General features: G+C 36.9%; 1 protein-coding gene across 1 annotated transcript in view; it reads left to right on the plus strand.

The window, feature by feature from the left end:
* SLC26A7 (solute carrier family 26 member 7) overlaps positions 1-18,853 on the plus strand; it is a 69,256-nt gene extending 50,403 nt beyond the window's left edge. The window contains exons 11-18 of the mRNA XM_086609454.1: positions 1,530-1,636; positions 4,203-4,269; positions 8,833-8,949; positions 10,730-10,778; positions 13,447-13,547; positions 16,273-16,327; positions 16,417-16,520; positions 18,818-18,853. Coding sequence (XP_086465580.1) covers positions 1,530-1,636; positions 4,203-4,269; positions 8,833-8,949; positions 10,730-10,778; positions 13,447-13,547; positions 16,273-16,327; positions 16,417-16,520; positions 18,818-18,853 — 636 coding nt within the window. The remainder of the gene's footprint in view (positions 1-1,529; positions 1,637-4,202; positions 4,270-8,832; positions 8,950-10,729; positions 10,779-13,446; positions 13,548-16,272; positions 16,328-16,416; positions 16,521-18,817) is intronic.
* Positions 18,854-20,475: the final 1,622 nt, after the last annotated feature.

The following is a 20,475-nucleotide window of genomic DNA, read 5'->3' on the forward strand; positions in this document are numbered from 1 at the left end:
TTAGCCTTTTCATGTCCAGCAATCTTCTATATAAATATATATTGGATTCATAAATCTTAGAATTTCTTTGTCATTGATTAATCAGAACTAAATATTTGTTGCTTGTAAAGGTATTCTTTGCAAATATATACAAAACAATCTGTATAAAATGTCATTTTAAAATGTAACTAGAGATTGAACACTGTTTCAAAGAATAAACTACTTTTTATTTAGCAGCTGTGCTGTTGAAGAGACTGCAAAACTTTTTGCAGTAGCTTGGAGCTTTGAAGATGAGGGAGGAAAAGGTTTCTGGGTAGAGTCATGTAACACGCTGTCCTCTGTGAAGCACAAATTAGCATGGTATAACTTACATTTTATAATTCATAAGATAACAGTTCTGAAATCTGCTCAAGCAAAATTCCTGTGGTTAGACTGAAAGTATTCTATTGTCTCTGGCTTTCCTGAGCTAAGTGAAAGCATCAGAAAGGATAATTTTAACACTGATTGCGCCATTGTAATGTGATCTGTTCCTCTGCAAACATTAACAAGAAACACTGTAATTGTTGAAATGGACACCTGTGGAGATCAGTATATCCAGAGGAATGAAAATACTTTCCATTCTTCTTTAACATTTTTTTTATATAAAGATTAGGTGACAGCCTTTGCTTAAGGCTCCCTCAAGGAAATAAATATGTGCTGATGTTAGATTGGTACAAAAAATCGACTAATCTGTACTTTGGTCCTTTAAATTGTAAAATCTGTATATCTCTCTACCATATACATCATTGTAGTATGGAAATGTGAGTGATCATTTCTGTTTAGAAAATAATTAAGCAAAAAATTTGAAATGTTAAAATATTTTTGTATTTTAAATTCCTTTTCAAAGTTACTTTTGTTTCAGATAGACTTCTTTGTATTTTTTTAAAATTATATTTAAAATGAATCCAAGGTTTTATTAATCAAATATTGAAAGATGAGGAAATAATCAGAAATCTCACCATTTCCATGTGAAGAAATTAATTCCTCAATAACTTTTATTTGTTATAGGGTTGGTTTAGTCAACTGTATTCTGATAAATGCCACTTTTAATCAACCTCCTTGTTAATTATAATTCCTGCTTATACAATTAGTGGGAGAAGAGCTCTCTGTATGTGACCTTTAGGATACCTCATTGCGTGAAAGGAAAGGAGCATTCTAAATGCAGTGAAGGTGACAAAAACTTGCTGTGTGAAAAATAAAATATATGTTCTACAAAGCAACTGAGTTTGTTCTGAGTTATGCTATTAGCACAACTACATATGCTATTTTAAGTAATTCTGAAAGGAATCTCTATGAGCATTGGGATGAGTAGCACCATGTCATATGTGTTGCCCTATGGGGAGGCATTATTTTAATCAGTAATTCAGTATTCAGTATTTTCCAGTTCCAAGTCCCAAATGCTCACCTTTAAGAAACTATCTTTATTTTAAAAATCTTTATTTCTGATTCATAAAATTCATATTGTCACAAAAATTAAAACTAATCACCTCTTTCTGTTTCCCTCCTTAAAGAGCATATGGGTTAGTACCTACGTGTTTACAATATGCTTTGCTGCTAACGTGGGACTGTTGTATGGCGTTGTCTGCACTATAGTAATTGTGATTTTCCGCTTTTCCAGGTGAGAAATAAATTCCTTGAAACGTTCTTGTAGCACATTATTATGTCTTCTTTCTAGCATATTGCTTCACAGTTGGGATTAAATTTAACGATGAAACTTCAGGTTTTTGGTTGCAGAAAATTACAAGATAAGACAATTCAAAAGGAAAAGTCACACCTGTGCATTTATTCTACGCTAAGGATCCCTAAAACAATTCTTACTATGGTATTCTGGGGCCTACAAGAAAGCTGGAGAGGAACTTTTTACAAGGGCATGTAGTGACAAGGGACAATGGCTTTAAACTGAAAGAGGGTAGATTTTCATTAGATCTAAGGAAGAAATTTTTTACAATGAGGGTGGTGAAACACTGGAACAGGTTGCCCAGAGGAGTTGTGGATGTCCCATCCCTGGAAGTGTTCAAGGCCAGGTTGGATGAGGCTTTAAGCAACCTGATCTAGTGGAAGGTGTCCCTGCCTGTGGTAGAGGCATTGGAACTAGATGATCTTTGAGGTCCCTTCCAACCCAAACCGTTCTATCATTCTATGATTATTTTGTAATTTATCCTAGCATTACACATCTCTATGACTCATTAGATGAAAATAGCATAAGATCAACAGAAATATCAATAATATAAATTATTTTTCATTAGATATTTCTTTGCTCCTTAAGGAGCAAGTATGTCTGGCAAGTCGTAGTAACTAAGCGTCTTTATATACTCCTAGATACTCTGTTGCACAGGAATTCATAGTTGACATTTGCACTTTTATTTATTTATACTTATGTCTTAGTGAAATGTAACTGCACAGCTATTCTAGTGTCTAATGAAAAGTATAAATTCTATGTTTGAATTAGAAAAGCCAGGACAAAGAAATTAGAGCTAACACAGATTTGTATATACTTTTGCATATATTATATTTGCTACCCTGGATCATGAGTAAAGGAAAATATCAGTTGAGATTCATGACTATTTTGTGCTACAAAATTAATCCATAGATCATTAGTCCTGCAAATGACTTGCTGCTTGCAGACAGTCGTTTCCATGAACATTGAATCCCACTGAAATTAAGTACAACACGGAGAGCTCAATTCAATGCTTGTTAAAGTTAATGGTGTTAACCATTTATGCATAGCTTTATTCTCATAGAGTAAGTTGCAGAACCAGTATGAAAATAGCTCAAAATTGCAAGGCAATTACAAATTATGGAAGACAGCTTCTGCTTGAATCCATCAGTACCTTTTTGGTAACCTCCTGTTACTCAGCCAACTAAAATTTTTGTAAATTCTGCCAGTAAAGAAAAAGATAAGTTTTCATGTTGTTTGCACCCTGTGCCTGAATGTCTGAGGTTCTCCAACAGAAGAAAAAGAGAGATATCTGATGCAAAAAAGCATGATCTTCTGTTGTCTGATCTAAGAGAGACCTCAGTTTGAACCTGCACTAATTAAAGTAAATAAGACTCTCAGTGATTTCTGTGGTCTTCAGACAGGCTGCACATGATTGTCCATGCAATCTAAAGGCACCGAACAAGCTAATAGCCTTAAAATCTGTACTGCACAGGTGAGGTTAGCAAGACAACATGCAGTAAACCATCCAGTTGTGGGCAAAAGTGTTGACAGAAGCGAAGCAAGAAAAATACCGTAGATGATTTATTGTGAAGCTTCTGTTCAGATGCCAGAGAATTGGACGTAGTACATGTTATGTACCAGAGTGTATTAAAACCAGCAGCAGCTACAGTTTGATTTATGCAAACAGGAGAGAACAGCTGACTTTTGCAAGCCTCATTTAGCTAAGCCCAGTACCTGCAAATACTCTTTGCACATTGAAGCATCTTTTAAATGTTCGTATTCTGGGATTATTTCCATTGCTTAGTTTTAGGCACAGAGCTCAGCTGATAGCTGGTTCCAGTCTTCTTGTTCAGCAATTAAATGTGCCTCTGCAAATGATATGTTGAAGCAGAAGACCCTACACTGAGCTGCTTTTTCAAGGAAATTTTCTCTTTCCACTGATCGTGTAGACAGCATAAGGATACTGTTTTTTCCAGTTAAGTTCCCCACTTTAACAGCCAGAGTGCAATGTTCTGCTTCATCATACAGAGATGCATCAAATTCAATGATAAATAAAACATTATTAGTTTTCATGACCCATAGCTGTTCTATATCTTTTTTTCTTTCCTTACAATATGATTTTACAGGTAAAAAATATTCATTGAATCTCTGTACTTTTGAAGTTGTAGATTATATATTAACTACCTTGACTTGAGAATAGCTCTCTGGCCAGCTGTGAAACAATATTGAAACTTAAAATTAAGATTTTATTTACCATAAATTTTAACTATTCATATTTAAATAAAAATAATAATATAAAATTTTCAAAATCGTCTACCTTAGTTTTAAAATGTGCTTTTTACTCTTTTAACTGGATCTTTATAACAAAAAATAAGCTTTATAAGCACAAGAATATGTATGGATTGCATCATCACAACTTTAAACTTCTATACTGTAGTTTTGTGCTGTGTCTCTTCCTCTTCCTGTTTCTGTAAAAGATTCCTGATGATTTGACTTACAGATTTTCTCTGTTTATTGATTACAGAGTAAAGACACTGAATTTGAAAAATTTGAAAGAAGTGGAATATAAATACAAATCAGAAGATAATTGTGTAAGTTAAATTATCTTTTTCTTTTCTTTTTTTTTCCTATGTTCCACTAATTCAGATTTGTTTATTTTCTCTAGTTGGTTACCAGATTGTAATCAGTGAGTCAAGGGATCGTTTTTATGAAACGACCACTTGAAATCTAAAGCCAGTATGACGTAGTAAATACAAAACTAGTCTAGGCATCAGAAATTGGAATATCTTCCTGGTTCTGCTATTGGTCTGCAAAGTGAAGTTATGCAAGTCCTCTTAGTTCTCCGTATCTTAGTTTATTTGTTACTTTATTTGTTACTTTTAAGTTAGGAATCACTCTTTGTAAAAGTTTCCTAATTCCTAAGTCTAAGGAAATCTCTTGGCAGCAAGGGCCATCTGAGCAGACAATCGCTGTGTCTATTTCCTCATTTCCTGAAAGTCCTTTGATATTCTTTTCATCCACAGTCTCTTTTCTGACCCCTTTTCTGCCACCAGCACCTTGTGATGGGACTGTCCTAGAGTGTGTGGCTGGGGAAGGAGAGACAGCAACATGAAGTTGTCGCAGACTTCTTCACATATCTCACCACCCTGTACTCAACAAGGGTACCCTCATGTGAAAAATGGAAGAATGTCTCTCAAAGACTCTGCTTTAAAAAACTGGCTTCCTACAAACTTCAACCTACAAGAGATTTTAAATTCTTTCAGTTATTTTCATTGCAATTATCATCAAAGTTGCTTGTGGTGAGGCCTACGGTAAGACGAGAAGGGTAATGACCCAGAGAGGTGAACTCCCTCCTCCAAGATGAAATGGTAGCTCAGCAGCCAGGAGAGAAGTAGAACCACGAGTCCTTTCAGCACAGAGTCCCATCACTAGGACATCCTGCCTTCTCTACCGTGGCAGTTTCTACTATGTCTTCTTTCCTTTCCTAATGCTTATGAAGGGCCTTGTGTATCAGCAAGCAAATGCTCAGCAGTTATTGTCTTGGGCTCAAAATCTGAACTTGGCTCAGAGGCGTTTACTTCTTTGGCACACTGAACAATGCTGGAATGTCACAAGTAGATGAGAATGGGGATGAGACTGAAACGTGAATTGAAAAGACTGTTGTCGAGGCTGAACAATCTGTCAATTATTATATCACTTTTCATTCTCAAGAAAAATATTGAAGTAACTTTGTCAGAGATGGATAACCAAAGTTTGATTTGCCTCCTTTTTTTCCTTATCGGTTCACGAAGTATTTTTGTACAAATCCCTATGAGTCTTTTTTTAAAGCTAAGTGCTCCCCTGCTTTTTTGCCTTAATCATTAAGATTAATGCCTGTAACCAAGTAATAACAAACTAGTGTCTGCAGACAGTGGGGAAAATAACATTTTGTTAAGAAAGCAAATTGCTCAAGAGCTTATTACACAGAACAAAGAAGGAAAATATTTTTAAGATTTAGAAAAATGTCTTTAATTGAATTTAGAGTCACTGGGTTGCAGCAGGCATTTAGGGTAATTTTTAATGTATGAATGTTAGTCTGATCCAAGTTCCCCTGGTTAATAACAGCTTAGACATAAACAACAGGACTTTTAAACATGAAAATATGCAAGCTTAATGATCTACCCTGCCATTAAGGTCTGTGGATTTATAGGGGTTATTTCATCAATAGGAGAAAAGACATTTTAATGTGGAAAAAATCAAGAGGGTATTTAGAAGCTTATGTGAAACACATTGCATCACAGGCGTTCGCTGAACTGAACTCTTACCCAGGCACAGACAGTGCTGTGCAGACTGCACAGGGCAATTGCCAATATCCTTCTAAGTGACAGCAAGGATAGGCCACTTCAGACAATTATCTTTCCTTTTGAGCAAGGACATGACAAAGAGGAAGTCTATTTTTCTCAGAACAGTTCTTATTAAGAAAGGAGATAGAACCAAATCAGAGCCAGGAATAACTGAGCCAAATTCGGCACAGTTGTCCGTGCCCATCCTGGACAAAAGATTACACCTAAGTCTGCCATCTGCTTGATTTGGCTTTACTATTTGAGCCTTTCAGGTTTTCCACATTGTATTTTTGGAAGCTTATTAACATCTTGATCACCACAGGCGCTGATCTTGTGCATCAGTCTTCCTTTTTCTTAATTTTTTTCTTCCACTTTTCCAGTTCTGGTGTGGCACCAAAGTGCCTACTTGTCTCCACGTCAAGCTGCATATAGCATCATTTCTATGTGAATCTGTGGGATGTTGGAGTATTTCTGCATTCAAGCGTATATTGCCCTCTGTTTTGCCCTTGTTTTAGAGCTTTCTTTCACATAATCTTAGCCATTTCGGTTGCCAGTTAGACTTTGCCACTTGACTGACCAAGGTATGTTGGTGGTGTGATATTTGCCACAATCACATTTATAGGTAAATTGTGCAAAGACTCTACACACAGACTGGCATTTATTGCCCCAGTTTTGGGTGTTTGAAATGTTTTCTTAGTCTGTATGATGGTCGCTGCGGTGGTGTCTGAGAGGTCGTCTGGTTCCCAGAAGTCTGACTAGCAGTCTACAATAAGGAGGTAGTTTGTGTGGTTTGTGGTGAAGATTTCCATTCCTGTTTTGCTTGAAGGTCTGTTGGGGAAACTGCGTATCTTCAATGCAATCCCACGCTTTTTTGAACTACTTAAAAAATTATCTGTGTCAGCTCCACTTACTTGAATTTGAGTGTGACCTTGTTACACGTCTCTGACTTTCGTCAGGAAGAAGAGAGGCTTTTTGAACCTGCATTCTCTTGTGAATTCTTGGTTTTTTGTTTCCTGTTACCCATTGTCACAAGTAGTTCATTTTTGAGTGCTGATACTCACACAAATCAGATATTTTATTTCAGTAGTATATGGATGTTTTCTGTATCCAGACCCCTTTTTGCACTTAGCAGTAGGATACTTTTTTGCATATAACACTTTTGTGGAGTGAAATTCTTTTGGAGAACTTCTCGGAATCAGATCTTTTGATCTGCCCTCACAGTCTACTGCTGACCTGCTGAGGTGATGTCAGCTGCAGTGTTTGCTCGTTAAAATCAGCAGAATGGTGTCTCTCACACTGTTTTTATTCTTCCAAAGGGGGCAAAGATTTTTATAAGACTGTTGAAGCTGATGCTCGGCTGTACTATGTTTTGTATGTGAAGATACCTAGGGGGAATCATTGCTGTGCAATGTTCACGTGGTGCATTCAAGGATCATCTTTTCCTCTCACCTAGAAGGAGAATGCTCTGAACTTCCACATGTAACCTAGAGATCGCCAGCTTCCATAAAAGACATACCTGAAAGGCAAATTAATCCTATTACTTTTTTGGCAACTGGCGCTTATGAGCAGTGTTATTGTGGCTATTTAAGATTCTCTAGTTGCGTACATTCTTGTCAGATACTGAAAATATTGGTAACTTCTACAGACCTCCCATGATCCTGCTTATTTCTGTTTACAGCACTAGATGTGTAAAAACTTAATACAGTTATTTAGTGGAGTATGCATAAAGAAATTTATAAGTAAATGTAGTATCTTTTACTAGATCAAATAATACAACTGGAAAAAGTAGAAAACCCTTATGACTGACAGACTTTTCCTCAAGTCTGAAGTAGAAGCGGCAGAAATCAAAGCAGCTGGGCTCCACATTAAACTTGGTCTGTCTCAAACCTAATTTTCCTACGGAAGAGAGACATGGTTCACAACCTGTGGAAAATTAGTTTAATTCTACCTCCTTACAAAACCAGTATTTCAACTGAGTTTATGATTGCTGATAGCCAATATATTTATATATAAATATTAACTTTCTTGAGAATGAGAAAAATTGGGCTTGTTTTGTAGGAATCATTCCCCACTGGGAAGTTTACCTAGGATTTCTGACCTTTATCTGATGTCTTTCAGAAATCTTTCTGCAGTGTAACTTCTATGATTTGAGCTACACAGTTTCATTCAAAGTAGCTGGTGAATTGGTTGAAACTTATTCAAGGAAGCGCAGAGACAGGATCAGGGGCAGCTGTTGGTTCTCGTGCTGATTATTTATTGTGTTGGTTGTAGATACGTACTGGCAAAGTTTTAAATGTGTTGCCCAACCTTGGTCTGGATCCACTAAGTATTTCTATAGAGAAATATCCCTGTTGTACTAAAGTTATCTCCAGATGACCAAGAAGAACATTTTCAGCATTCCCCAAACCACCTGCAGTGTTTGCCCCAAAACCATGTCGACTTTTTCCAATACATGTGTTCGTCTAATAAAAGATGTTCCCTGTCTGCAAACCTTATCTTGCCTATGTTTGGGGATCATATCAACTGAAACAGTGCTGCTATTATTTACCAAATGATAGTTCTCAGTATTAGGTATTGTAATGAATATGACTTTTCTTTTATGCTAACTTGAGTTAAGGATAATTTTCCTTATAGGTTACTTATATTTCCTTTTTTACTTCGGTTGTGTGTGAAGACTGATCAAGACAGTAGTGTGCTAATGCATTCTCACAATCCAAATCTCCTTCTAGGTTGATTTACAGAAATTTTCAGGGTTTTTAAACAAATTAATTTGTTTTTTAGTCTCCAAACCCAAGAAAATCTTTTCAGTATTGTGTTTATTTCATTCCACAGGAATCATTAAAACAGGTAAAGATACTTTCAGTCAACAACCCATTAGTCTTTCTGAATGCTAGAAAATTTCACGCTGACCTGATAAACATAATCCAAAAGGATAGTACGAGCAGCCAGGCATGTGAAGATGCAAACAAGGTAGGATGTGCTATATGCTTCAGTAATCATGGTGATCGTGTTGAAGATTATGATTGCTTTCCTTCCATTTCTTAGAGAACGCAATCAGATACTGAAACACGTATAAAAAGGTAATATTGCAATGATTAATTTAGAACAGAATAAGCGTAATACTTATTTTAATCAGATTCAATATGGATTGTTTTCTTATTATTACTTGAAAACATCATCTCTGCTGTTTCTGTATATGATCCTGTAAAAGGCATTAAAGCACTGATCCAAAACTCTTCAAAATTTCTGGCATAATTTACACAACCTCAGCTAACACAAGGTTATGATTTTAAAAAGACAATGAGTAGCTGCAAATCTACTTGAATGAAATATGGTGGTGGTTTTTTGTTTTTTTTTTTTTTTTTCTGGAGATGAGTCCATGAGAGATAAACAATTGATTTCTGTTTCTAACTGTAAATAATTCCAGTAGAATTAGGAGGAAGGTACAAACTGTCTAAAGTTTTTTCCAGAGTTAGTGTTTTCATTTTCTGCACTGATTATATTGGAAAAATAAACAGCATACAAATTATGTGTAGCTTGGTTTTGGAGAAAATCTCCATAAAGTTTTCATCTGCACATAACTACTGCAACTTCCTACAATGCTCCCTAAAAGGAAAGAAAAAACCTTGTTATTTTTCTATCATTACAATGAAGACTGCTTATTGTAGGCAATTTCATTCAGTTTGGCAAATTGGACTGAGAAAATCACAGCCATGTCTTAGATGAGTTGTTAAGACAGTGTATAGCAATGTGTGTCTACCACTTCTGCTGTCTCTTGCCAAAGAGTTGTGCTACCCACACGTACTTTGATGGATGGCTTCTCCTCGTGGTTCAGAAATTCAGCTCAGAAATTGTGCTGCTTTTTTCTCTTGGTTCTGCTAGGCTAACTGATTTGGATTAGTATGATAACAAACCCCCAAACAGAGACAAATTACTTAGGATTTGCATTGAATTAATTTATGAGTTATTTTTATAAGTGTAATAAGTTAATAATTTAATAAGTTAATTTATAAGCTACTTAGGAGGGAGATTTTATCCTTTGTCTCTTCTGTAAGGTACTTGGCAGCACAGCTGCCTGAAATACTGTGCGTGCTTTTTTTTGTGGAATAAAGGTCTCTCTGCAACACATAATGAAAGTAAAAAAAAATTGGACTTTGGATTTTATTTCTGTGTGGTATTTCTGATTTTAACTCGTATTTCTAATGAGAACTTAACATTCATATTGAAATCATTATTAAAAAATTTCTCCAGATAAAGGTAATTCTTTTAAAAATTTACAAGTCAAAAACGTGCTCACTAAAATATTAGCATAGCAGATGAGATTACAGCAAGCAGAAAATGAATCAAAAGTTAATCTTATCAAATCAATGACTAGAATTTATCAAGATCATCTTTCCCATCTTTTGACCATTTCTTAACCTATCCCTGCTTTGCCAGAAGCATCGTGTTCAAAATATGCTTTCTAGTGGATCCAAACATGACAGAGGTGGAGTCATCTAAAAAGAAAAGCAAGGAAACAGTTTGGTACACCTTTACAAGAATACTGAGAGACATACTCAGCAAATATTATATATCCAATAGACTGTTGTGTACAACATGACTTCGGAGAGAAGGAGTTAGCTTTGATATTGAGAGACAGAATTCTTATGTGTAGCATTGATTTTCTCTGGTTACTATGCATTTGACTAGTTTTCCTTGCTATGTTAATAGTTTGCTGCTTTCATTTCAGTGTGATCAGAACACGTTGCTCTGTTCATTTTCCAACGGAAGTTGTCCTGGTGAGTTTATTATCTACGAATGATATTAAAACCAAGATGGATATAAGTGTGAAAAGTGGCTCCACGCTTATCTATTTATTTCTAAGTGAACTCAAGTTTTTTGGAAATGAATGTTTTCAGTTAGACCACACATTCAGTGAAGCATGAGCGCTAAACAGTGTTAAACTCTGTTAACCTTTGCCTAACAGGTCTTATTTTTATTCTGTTCTTGACTTTTTAAGATTTTGAAAGCAGGGAACCAATGAAAATACCTTTTCTGTGGGAGTCCCTGCTTGTCTGTCATGAACCACCATGTGCATACTGAGGCAGGTATGCAGTGGGGGGAGCTGCTTCTCATGCTGCTACCAGGATTAGTCTTCAGTCAAAGGCCTAAGGGGCTGTTTTGTTGAGCTCTGGTCTTGTTTCCTGATTTTTTTTTGCATTCACAGTGGGACTTGAATATTAGCATGCAAAAGTAAAAATAGGATGAGATCTGAGCTATGTTAAATTTTTGCGATCTGTAAAGCCACTCAGGAGAAAATCTCAGAAAACATCAACCGAATTATCAGTGACATAATGGCCACCAATATTGTACAGTATAGAATAGAGAAAAAGGATTAAGCTGGATAATTCCACTCATTCCACATTTTATAATGCTTAAATCAAACCACAGCACGTATGTTCCCATGGGAGAGCCGCAGCAACCTTTTGCAGAAGATACTTTATGCAGATGACTTCATTATGGATGGAATTAAAGTATTGTGTTTATTTAAAACACTTACAAGCATTAAGGCCACAGCAGAGAATCTGATTTGGGGGCTGTTGTCTGAATGTTTACATTTATAAACTAGACTCATGATATTTTTATGATACTACTGTGTTTAGTTTGCTTGAGGGTGATGGAGTTCTTTGCTGTAACACACAGCAACACAATGATAATGGCTGCTGAAGACTATACAGCACTATACTGTAAAATACTAAAAGAGTGCAAAGCATGTTATATGTGAGGAGATTTTTGGAAGGTCTCGGCAGTACATATTTCAGTCTTCTTTTGGATGAACTGGTTTCTCATGTTACAGAAGCGACAGACAGCACAAGACATCTTTTCTGATTGCTTAAGTCCTGCCTTGAGGACTTAAACGCTCTGCTGTTCCTTGTACCAATCAGTCTATGGTGACTCTTCATAGGAGCTTTTAAATAAAAACCAGAGAGAAAAAAAAGGGAAATCTCTATAAAAAGGAAAACAAAACATGGGGCTTACATTTTTAGGAAGGCGGGGAGCAGGAAGACATAATCCTTAATCCTTACCACAGTTGGCCTGGAAGGCGCGGTAATGTATATCGTTGTCAAAACCTTTCCTTTCTCCCTCTGGGGAATACCAATTTGCCACTAGTCTGTATCAGCACTAAATTAAACAGTTGCTGTTGTCATTGCTGCTGGTTCCGAGAGGGAGCAGGTCTGTACCCACCCCCCCCGCTCAGAGGCCAGGCAGCCTCTACTGGAGAGCAGGATGCCGGCTGGGTGGGAAGGTAGCACGAGTAAGTAACAGGGAGGAAGACTAAGTTCTTTTGTTTCAGGGGCAGAGGAGATGTGTAGAGAAGATTGCAATGAGCAGCCAAGCCGATCTCATAAATCCTTTCTTGGTTTTCATCACAGTAATGTCAGGCAGGAGGTTTCCTTCGAAATTCTGTATTTTTGCTTGGTGTATATCTATTAATGTACATTGGACAGTACAAAGACAGTAAATCTCTGGAGATACAAGACCAAAAGGCTCTGGCTCTCAGAGTACTGTCAGAAAGGAATTAGCACCATTATAAATCTACAATGTGGAGAAATTCTACGTTCTCTCTAGAGTTTAAAATCTTCGCTCTGTCAAAACCATTTAGCTTAACCGATCTTTACATTCAGAATTCCTTTTCTTCATTTTTTTTTTAGTTTTCTGCATTATGATAACTAATATTTGTTCGCAGAGCAATGTAAATAAGATGTGCATTATTTTCTAGTTTTCCCTTTATGGAAGACAGGAATTATTTATCTATGTGTTAGTTCAGGACGCATTTAGTACAGAGTGTGTTAAGTTTAAGCACAAGACAGCCTGAGGGTGAAGAATGAGTATAAGATCTTCGCAAATTTTACCATCTTTTTTTTTCTCCAGCCTCAATACATGACAGTATATAAAAAATTAACCAAACAAAAACCAGCACAGTAAAATCCAAGGAAAATTAAACACTCAACTTTACATATTTTTCTTCCTTTGGGAGGATGTTTGTTGACCCATAGGCAGGCATTTAGGTACTACAGAAATGAATGTCATATCAGAACTTAGAAGAGAGATATATTTTCTGTGTATCCCATGTAAACTCTTCCAAACAAGCCAAGATATTTTCCTGACTCATTTAGAAATTCAGATCTGAAGAAGAAATCATTTAATTCTTGAGAGACTATTCCTGTCTAAAACATCTCACTAATATATTCTGTCCGTCATCACACCATTCCATTGCTTTGAAGGTCCTTCATTTGCATTTGTGCTTCTGAAATGTGCCATTTGCTTGACTGATACCCCAGTACATAATACTAACATTTTTATTATGATAATTTGGGATTATTTTGTTGAACTATCATTATTCTTACAAGAATTTCTTGACTATTCTCCCTTTTAATTAAAGTTTTTCATTTATCAAATGTTTAGGTGAGTTGTTGCAGTCATGTCAGAGTGAGCGACGTGTTTTGATATTAGACTGCAGTGGACTGAATTTCTTTGACTACACTGGAATATCAGTTCTGCTTCAGGTATTCATGACATCAGACAAATGCTGTACATAGAAATATAATTACACATACAAGTTGTTTGGGCCACCTACTAGTCACCTCACCTATATCAGTGGATAAACATATCCCTTGTGGAAAGGATGAACACAGATTTGGTATTAAACTGCACTTATATAAAATTATGTAAGAAATAACTCTAAAGACTTTGAGTGACATTCAGTGCAAATGTAAGTATCTATGTAATGGAGGTGAGTTTCTGAACTTTTTTAAAAAGAAAAAATTAAAGCTGTTGTAGGTCATATTAGACCCTCTCATGTCGGTTATATCAGTTGCAGTGGATTTACCCCTTTAAAATTTCAGCTTTTCATTCCGTGATTTTATCTGTATGTCCTGCTTTCCTCTAAGCCAGAAGTCTTAATGTTCTTCATGTTTTCTTCTGTGGATTACATACCTAGCAGGCTGGATTCCTCAGGCATTGCAGGAGTTCCAAAAAGCTCCCAAAAGACCTAAACCAGTAAACACATAATGAGCAGTTCGATATAGTGGGTGAAAAATTACATTCAAAAGCTATTTCTTACATTTCCATTGGGTCTGGCATTTAATAGATGTGTAGTGGGTACTGATTTAAGCCGATATGCAAGGTTTGGTCATATAATTTTTCTAAGTAAAATAGAAGACCAGATTTGGACTTGGATCTCAACCCAGGCCTTTTCTTATTCTAACCATTTTGACAATTTCCTGCAGTGATTAAGCAGTGAAGTAAGTATTGCCTTAAAAATGTTAAATTAAAACTACATATAGAATCACGGAATCATAGAATCGTTTAGTTTGGAAAAGACTTTGAAGAGGTCTTTTAAGTCCAGCTGTTCACCTGGCACTGTCAAGTCCACCACTGAACCAGGTCACTAAGCACAACTTCTACATGTCTTTTAAATGTTTCTGGAGATGGTGACTCCACCACTTTTCTGGGCAGCCTTTTCCAATGCTTGACAACTCTTTCAGTGACAAAATTTTTCCTAATATCCAATCTAAACCTCCCCTGGCAGAATTTCTTCCGGCCATTTCTTCTTGCCCTACTGCTTATTACTTGAAAGAAGAGACCAACACCCACCTCTCTACAACCTCCTTTCAGGTAGTTGTAGACAGGGCTAAGGTTTCCCTTCAACCTTTTTTTCTCCAGGCTAAACAACCTCAGTTCCCTCAGCCACTCCATGTAAGACTTGTGCTCTAGAGCCTTCGCCAGCTTGGTTTCTCATCTTCAGATGGGCTCCAGCATCTCAATGTCTTTCTTGTAGTGAGGGGCCCAAAACTGATCACAATATTCAAGGTGCAGCTTCACCAGTGCCAAGTACAAGCACAATCACTGCCCTAGTCCTTCTGGCCACACTATTTCTGATACAAGCCAGGATGCTATTAGCCTTCTTGGCCAGCTGGGCACACTGCTGGCTCATATTCAGCCGGCTGTCAACCAACACCCCCAGATCCTTTTCCACCAGGCAGCTTTCCAACCATTCCTCCCCAAAGGTTGTGTGAGGTTGTTCTGACCCAAGTGCAGGACCCGACACTCAGCCTTATTGATCCACATACAGTTGGCCCTGGCCCATCAATCCAGCCTGTCCAGATCCCTCTGTAGAGCCTTCCTAGCCTCAAGCAGATCAACAATCCAGCCCAAGTGGGGACACAGTCAAAAATAAAACTGGAAAAATTAAATGAAGTGAATAGGAGTTACTCTTTGTTATGTCCCATCTCAAAATGTAAAACATTGAATAAAATTAGTAGATAAAGCATTAATTTTTTAAAAAGAGATTTATGATACCAATTTTCAAAAGATCTTAGAGACCTCAGAACTACAAATTATATCAAAGAAGTGTCAGATAGATTTTGTGAAAGTTAAGTCCATCATGGGCTGTGAAGTGTGCAGGCTGGGAGCGCAGCCTCTGAGTGGTCCAAAACTGAGAACACACTCGATGTGTCTGCTTCATGAAACTCATGCCCAAAGTATTGTCTTTGGAGCTGGAGTTAGAGAGATTTTTAGTCTGAGTCAGGCTTTTAGTTTCTTTTTGAAAATAAGGTATTCTGATGTGGTTCTCATTGAATCTCCTCTCAGAATTGTTCCACTTTATGTGGATTATTTAAACTCTTTTTTTTTTTTTTTTTTTTTTAACCAGGGACTGCTTTGCATGTTTGTTATCTGCCAGAAAAGGCCCTACTCTGTTTCTAGAACTATTTTCACTTTTTAAAAATTTCTAATTTATTGAGTATTTAGTCTCTGTGAGGTTGAATATTTTCAAAAAAGAATAAAGAACAACTTACCACAGAATGTAAATGATGGTTATGGTGCTTTTCTGATAGATTACTGGAAGTTTCAAAGTTTCTTAGGCCTGATTCCGGTCTTTGTGGACTAGTAGGTAAGCCTGTGGCGAGGAGATGAGCAAACTTCCTGAAAAAGGAAAACTGGAGCAAAAAACCCCTAAGAAATATAATTTTAAAAATGCTAACTTTTAAATCAAATTCAGATTTAATATATTTTATCACCAGCAGAGCTGTAGAGTACTTTGAGGGGGTGGGAAATGATGGGTGTGTGGTGTTCACATTACAGGATGGCTCACTCTGGTGGCTGCTGGCAGTATAGTTTCAACAGCAGCGCTTCGTGCTCTGCCTGCTTGGAGTGTGTTCTTCTAGCGTATTTTATTCTCTGTTGGTATTCTGAACAGTTTTTTTGAATTTCCTGTTTTCACACATATAGATTTACATGGACTGTAGAAACAGACACATCGACATGTTGCTAGCACACTGCAAAGGCAAGTATTGGCTCACAGCAACATTTTTAACATGATGGTTTGTATACACTCACTACCTTATCAGTGCTCGTGTGTTTGTTTTATTGCAGCTTCCTTGATAAAAGCAATGCAGTACGGAGGAAATCTTGAATCTGAAAATCCCATCTTCTTTGAATCTATTTCTTCAGCAATCGATGCCATTCAAATTCACAGGGTGAGACTTGCAGCAGCAGTAGGTGAAGCCTGGGGGGCTGCTTGGATGTGCACGGCAATTTGTTAAAAGTCTGGGAAAATCTTAGTTACCCAATGAACCTTTTGTATATAAATTTTTTATCTGTCTATTCTCTACAACTGGTCCTCAGCCTCTGGACTGCAGTTACCAAGTTTTTCCTACTAGCACTCTCTCCCTGTCACCTTCTCTCTTTTAGCAACAACTTCTTGGCCTTTTATGCTAGATCCAGAGGCTTGGTGTTCTAGTGCATTAATCTGGGGACATTCTCCACTGGAGAGCTTAATGTCATCTGGAAACACCTAACGTAGCCTCTCGGTAAGGCAAATAAATTCCCACCCATTTCTGCCTTACTGAAACTACACTCCTCTCTTCCTCAGCATGGCTTGCTTAAAGCTACTTCACACAGCATCGCAATGTTCTGGATCCTTAGCAATTTGTTTTCTAGCTAGTAAGCTTGTCTCTGTCTGGCACTGCAGTGTGGTGGAAAGAGGGGAGAGGAATTGCACAAAGTGGAAGAGAGAGCTAGAAGGAGAAGGAAGACGGCTCAGAAATTAAAGCTTGAGACTTGAAAACACGCATTTGCATGAACATATATTTACTTGCTCAATAATAATTCTTGCATTCCTTGTTAAAGGGCTGTAAACCTGGGCTTTCCTCATAAATTATGTGAGCCTTTTCCACTGTAATCCCAGCATAACTGAGCATGCAATGCAAGTAGTATGCTTTCCCATGGTTTTATTTATGATTCCAAACATGGCTGGAGCATGGCTCAGAGCCTTCTCCAAGAAACATTAAACTCATCACCATCTGTGGTTTGGGTGTTGTTTTCTTTTCTCCACTTTATATTTTACTAATTAAATTAGAGTTGCCTATGGGCAAAATCACTTTCCATTGATTTACCCAGATAAGATGAGTTGGCACAGTTGGTCTAGTGGATTGACCAGAAAAACATGTTCTCTTCAGAGCTTTACAATATTTTTTATTTTGTTGCTGTGCAAAAAAAAAAAAAAAATTACTAAATGGTTACTGCAGGGCAAAAATAATGGGGATGGCTATTGTATATTTTGTCTGGGACTGATTAGATGAATTAGGATGATTGTTGTGTTATAAAATGTCTGCATTTTTTATAGACATCCATTAGCCTTCCTAACATTCTTGAAAGATAGTTAGGTACTAGCATTCCTATTTTATGGAAATGGGACATGGAAAGACCAAGACAAATGTTCAAAACGAAAAGGAGGAATTAGAGCTCAGAAGTGCACTTTTCTAGGAACTCATCCCATGTTTCTACCAGAGCTGCTAAGCAAATCAAAACTCGGAAGAGTGACTTATCGAATTAGCCTGAAAGGTTTGCATGCAGCCTCAAATTGTAAATGTAATTATGAGTAGTGCATATATCTGCTGGTGCCTCTTCAGAGTATTCAAAGTATGTGTTTTGGGGTTTTTTTGTGTGTTTTCCTTACATTTCACACCTGAAGATAGAATGAACAGGAGTAGAAAGGCAGGATGAGAGCAATAGCAGCACCACACTCTAACTAACACAATCTATGCATCCTTCCCATGCCTCTTTAAGATGCTGATGTTAGTAGGAATTTTGAGTGTTTATATGAAGAAAAAATGACAGGATAGGATAAGATAGGATAGGAGAGAAAAGAAAAGAGAAGAAAAGAGAAGAAAAGAAAAGAGAAGAAAAGAGAAGAAAAGAGAAGAAAAGAAAAGAAAAGAAAAGGAAAGGAAAAGAAAAGAAAAGAAAAGAAAAGAAAAGAAAAGAAAAGAAAAGAAAAGAAAAGAAAAGAAAAGAAAAGAAAAGAAAAGAAAAGAAAAGAAAAGAAAAGAAAAGAAAAGAAAAGAAAAGAAAAGAAAAGAAAAGAAAAGAAAAGGAAAAAGAAAAGAAGGAGTTGGAGATTTACGGAAAGTGATTCGCGCCTATTTACATTTCAGCTTCCCCCCACAGCAGGAAATAGTCTGTCACTGGCAGAAAGGTAGAGGCATGAGGACTTCGTGGTTCCTTTTCATTCCTGCTGCTGTTCAGAAATGCAAAGGTGCTCTTATCTACATCCTTCAAGGATAATGTTGTGTAACTCTAATTTTTATGTTGATAAGTTGATGAGAGACTCATCTGTTGCTTTATGCAGTTTATCTTCATCATAAATAACTTTTTGATTTATTAGTCTTTATAATGACGATATTTCCAAACTAGCACTGCTTCATCTGCTAATTTTACATGATATTCTAGGAAAAAATTATAATACACTTTTTTTCCGTTTCTCCCAATTTAGAACTACAGCAAGTTCAGTGAACAGAGTGAAGTGTGATGTCAACTCATTGCATATGACTAGTTTGATCTGTTCATATTCAGAATGAACTACACCAAGGTTTCTCCTTAGCTTTTTTCTCCATGGAATCTCAGCGATGATCTTCTGTATGCCATATATATTTACAACATTCAGTAACAACAGATCTGCCATTCAGAAAAAAAAAAATTCTACTGCCATCACTCAGAGAATGTTCATATAATTGTTCTATAGTGGTTCTGTATAATATTTTTATATATCTTTAGATACGAATTATTAGAAAACAGACATGAGGTAGTGACTGTGTTTACCAGTAAGGTATATTCTTTTAGATATATTCTATTGTAACATTAGTTGTAATATGCACCTATAGTTCTGTGCATAGAATAATAAGACATTATGAATTCTTAAAACCAGTGTGTAATGATTGATACAGTATATGCAGGAAGTCACATACCAGTCTATACTCTGTTTCTAATGGCTTTACTTATCCTTTCTTCTGTTCAAGACAGCCACTTGCAATAACAGCATCACATCACAGCTAACATATTGTTCCATTTCTTGTACTTGGTTTTGTATGCTTTTTAATGCCTGCTAAGGTCAGCAGGAGCACTGTATAGCCAGAGAAGGCAGATGTGTGTTGGCTAAGTGCACTGGGTTGTCTCCCCCTCTAGTAGTTGTCATGAGTTATTACTATGGTTTGCTACATTTCCAAAGCCACAGGTATTCTTTAGCTCAGATTGAAGAGGAAAAACTGGTAATATTTTTCCTAAACCTGTTCTTGTTTCCAGCACAGAGTAGTTTGCATTTCCAGTTTGAGCTGTGATTTACTTGATGTTGAAATCTTCAGCTGTGGTAGCTGAGGGATGGTAGTGGAGAGGCACATAAGGTGTGTGCCACGTCTCATCCCCAGTTCTGGTGTGCAGTACTGTGTGCAAGCACACAAATGAGGTGGAGGAATTCACGAGTTGAGTATTTGGCTTGTAATTATGGATTGCCACCAATCGTATCAGATTATGTTAGCACATCAGTATCATATTATGTGGCAACATGCATGATTTTTTCTCCTCTTGTCTTTGTTGCCATACATGAACACTAGCAGTAGAATGTGACTTGAGCAAAAGCCAATCAAAAAATGAAAAAGGATGAGGAAGTAGAATTTTTACTCAATGACTTAAGAAAATCTATGGAAGCTAAAAAATAGATTAAAATGGCACAGCCATAATGGTCATCTTAGTACTACAGAGAGGGGACAAGCACAAGGGTACTTTGTGCAGTTGGAGTGTATAGGTAAAATCTAATGTTAAGTATCCTGTTTTCAGCAGCGTTTACATGTGTATGCTTGTCCAGACTCCTCTTGCTCTGACTGCCCAAAACAGCTGCCTGCAGTAGATGAGGTGGCTCGTGGACTGATTTTCACATCTCTGCATAGTTGTGCTAAGGTGTCTATAGGCTTTTCTTCTGGTCTTGGTGGTTCTACATTACTAGAAGACAATGAGAGAGACTCATCGGGTTTTCCAGCCCTTCAGTTATAGATGACTCTTGCAGTTGTTCCCCACTTTGTCCCACAGATGACCAGAAGCATTCTGTACGTGTTATTCTGAGACTGCTTTCATATTTATTATGCAAATTGGTTGTAATTG

The sequence above is a fragment of the Tauraco erythrolophus genome, chromosome 3 (genome assembly GCF_009769465.1).
Source record: "Tauraco erythrolophus isolate bTauEry1 chromosome 3, bTauEry1.pri, whole genome shotgun sequence".
Taxonomy (NCBI): domain Eukaryota; kingdom Metazoa; phylum Chordata; class Aves; order Musophagiformes; family Musophagidae; genus Tauraco; species Tauraco erythrolophus.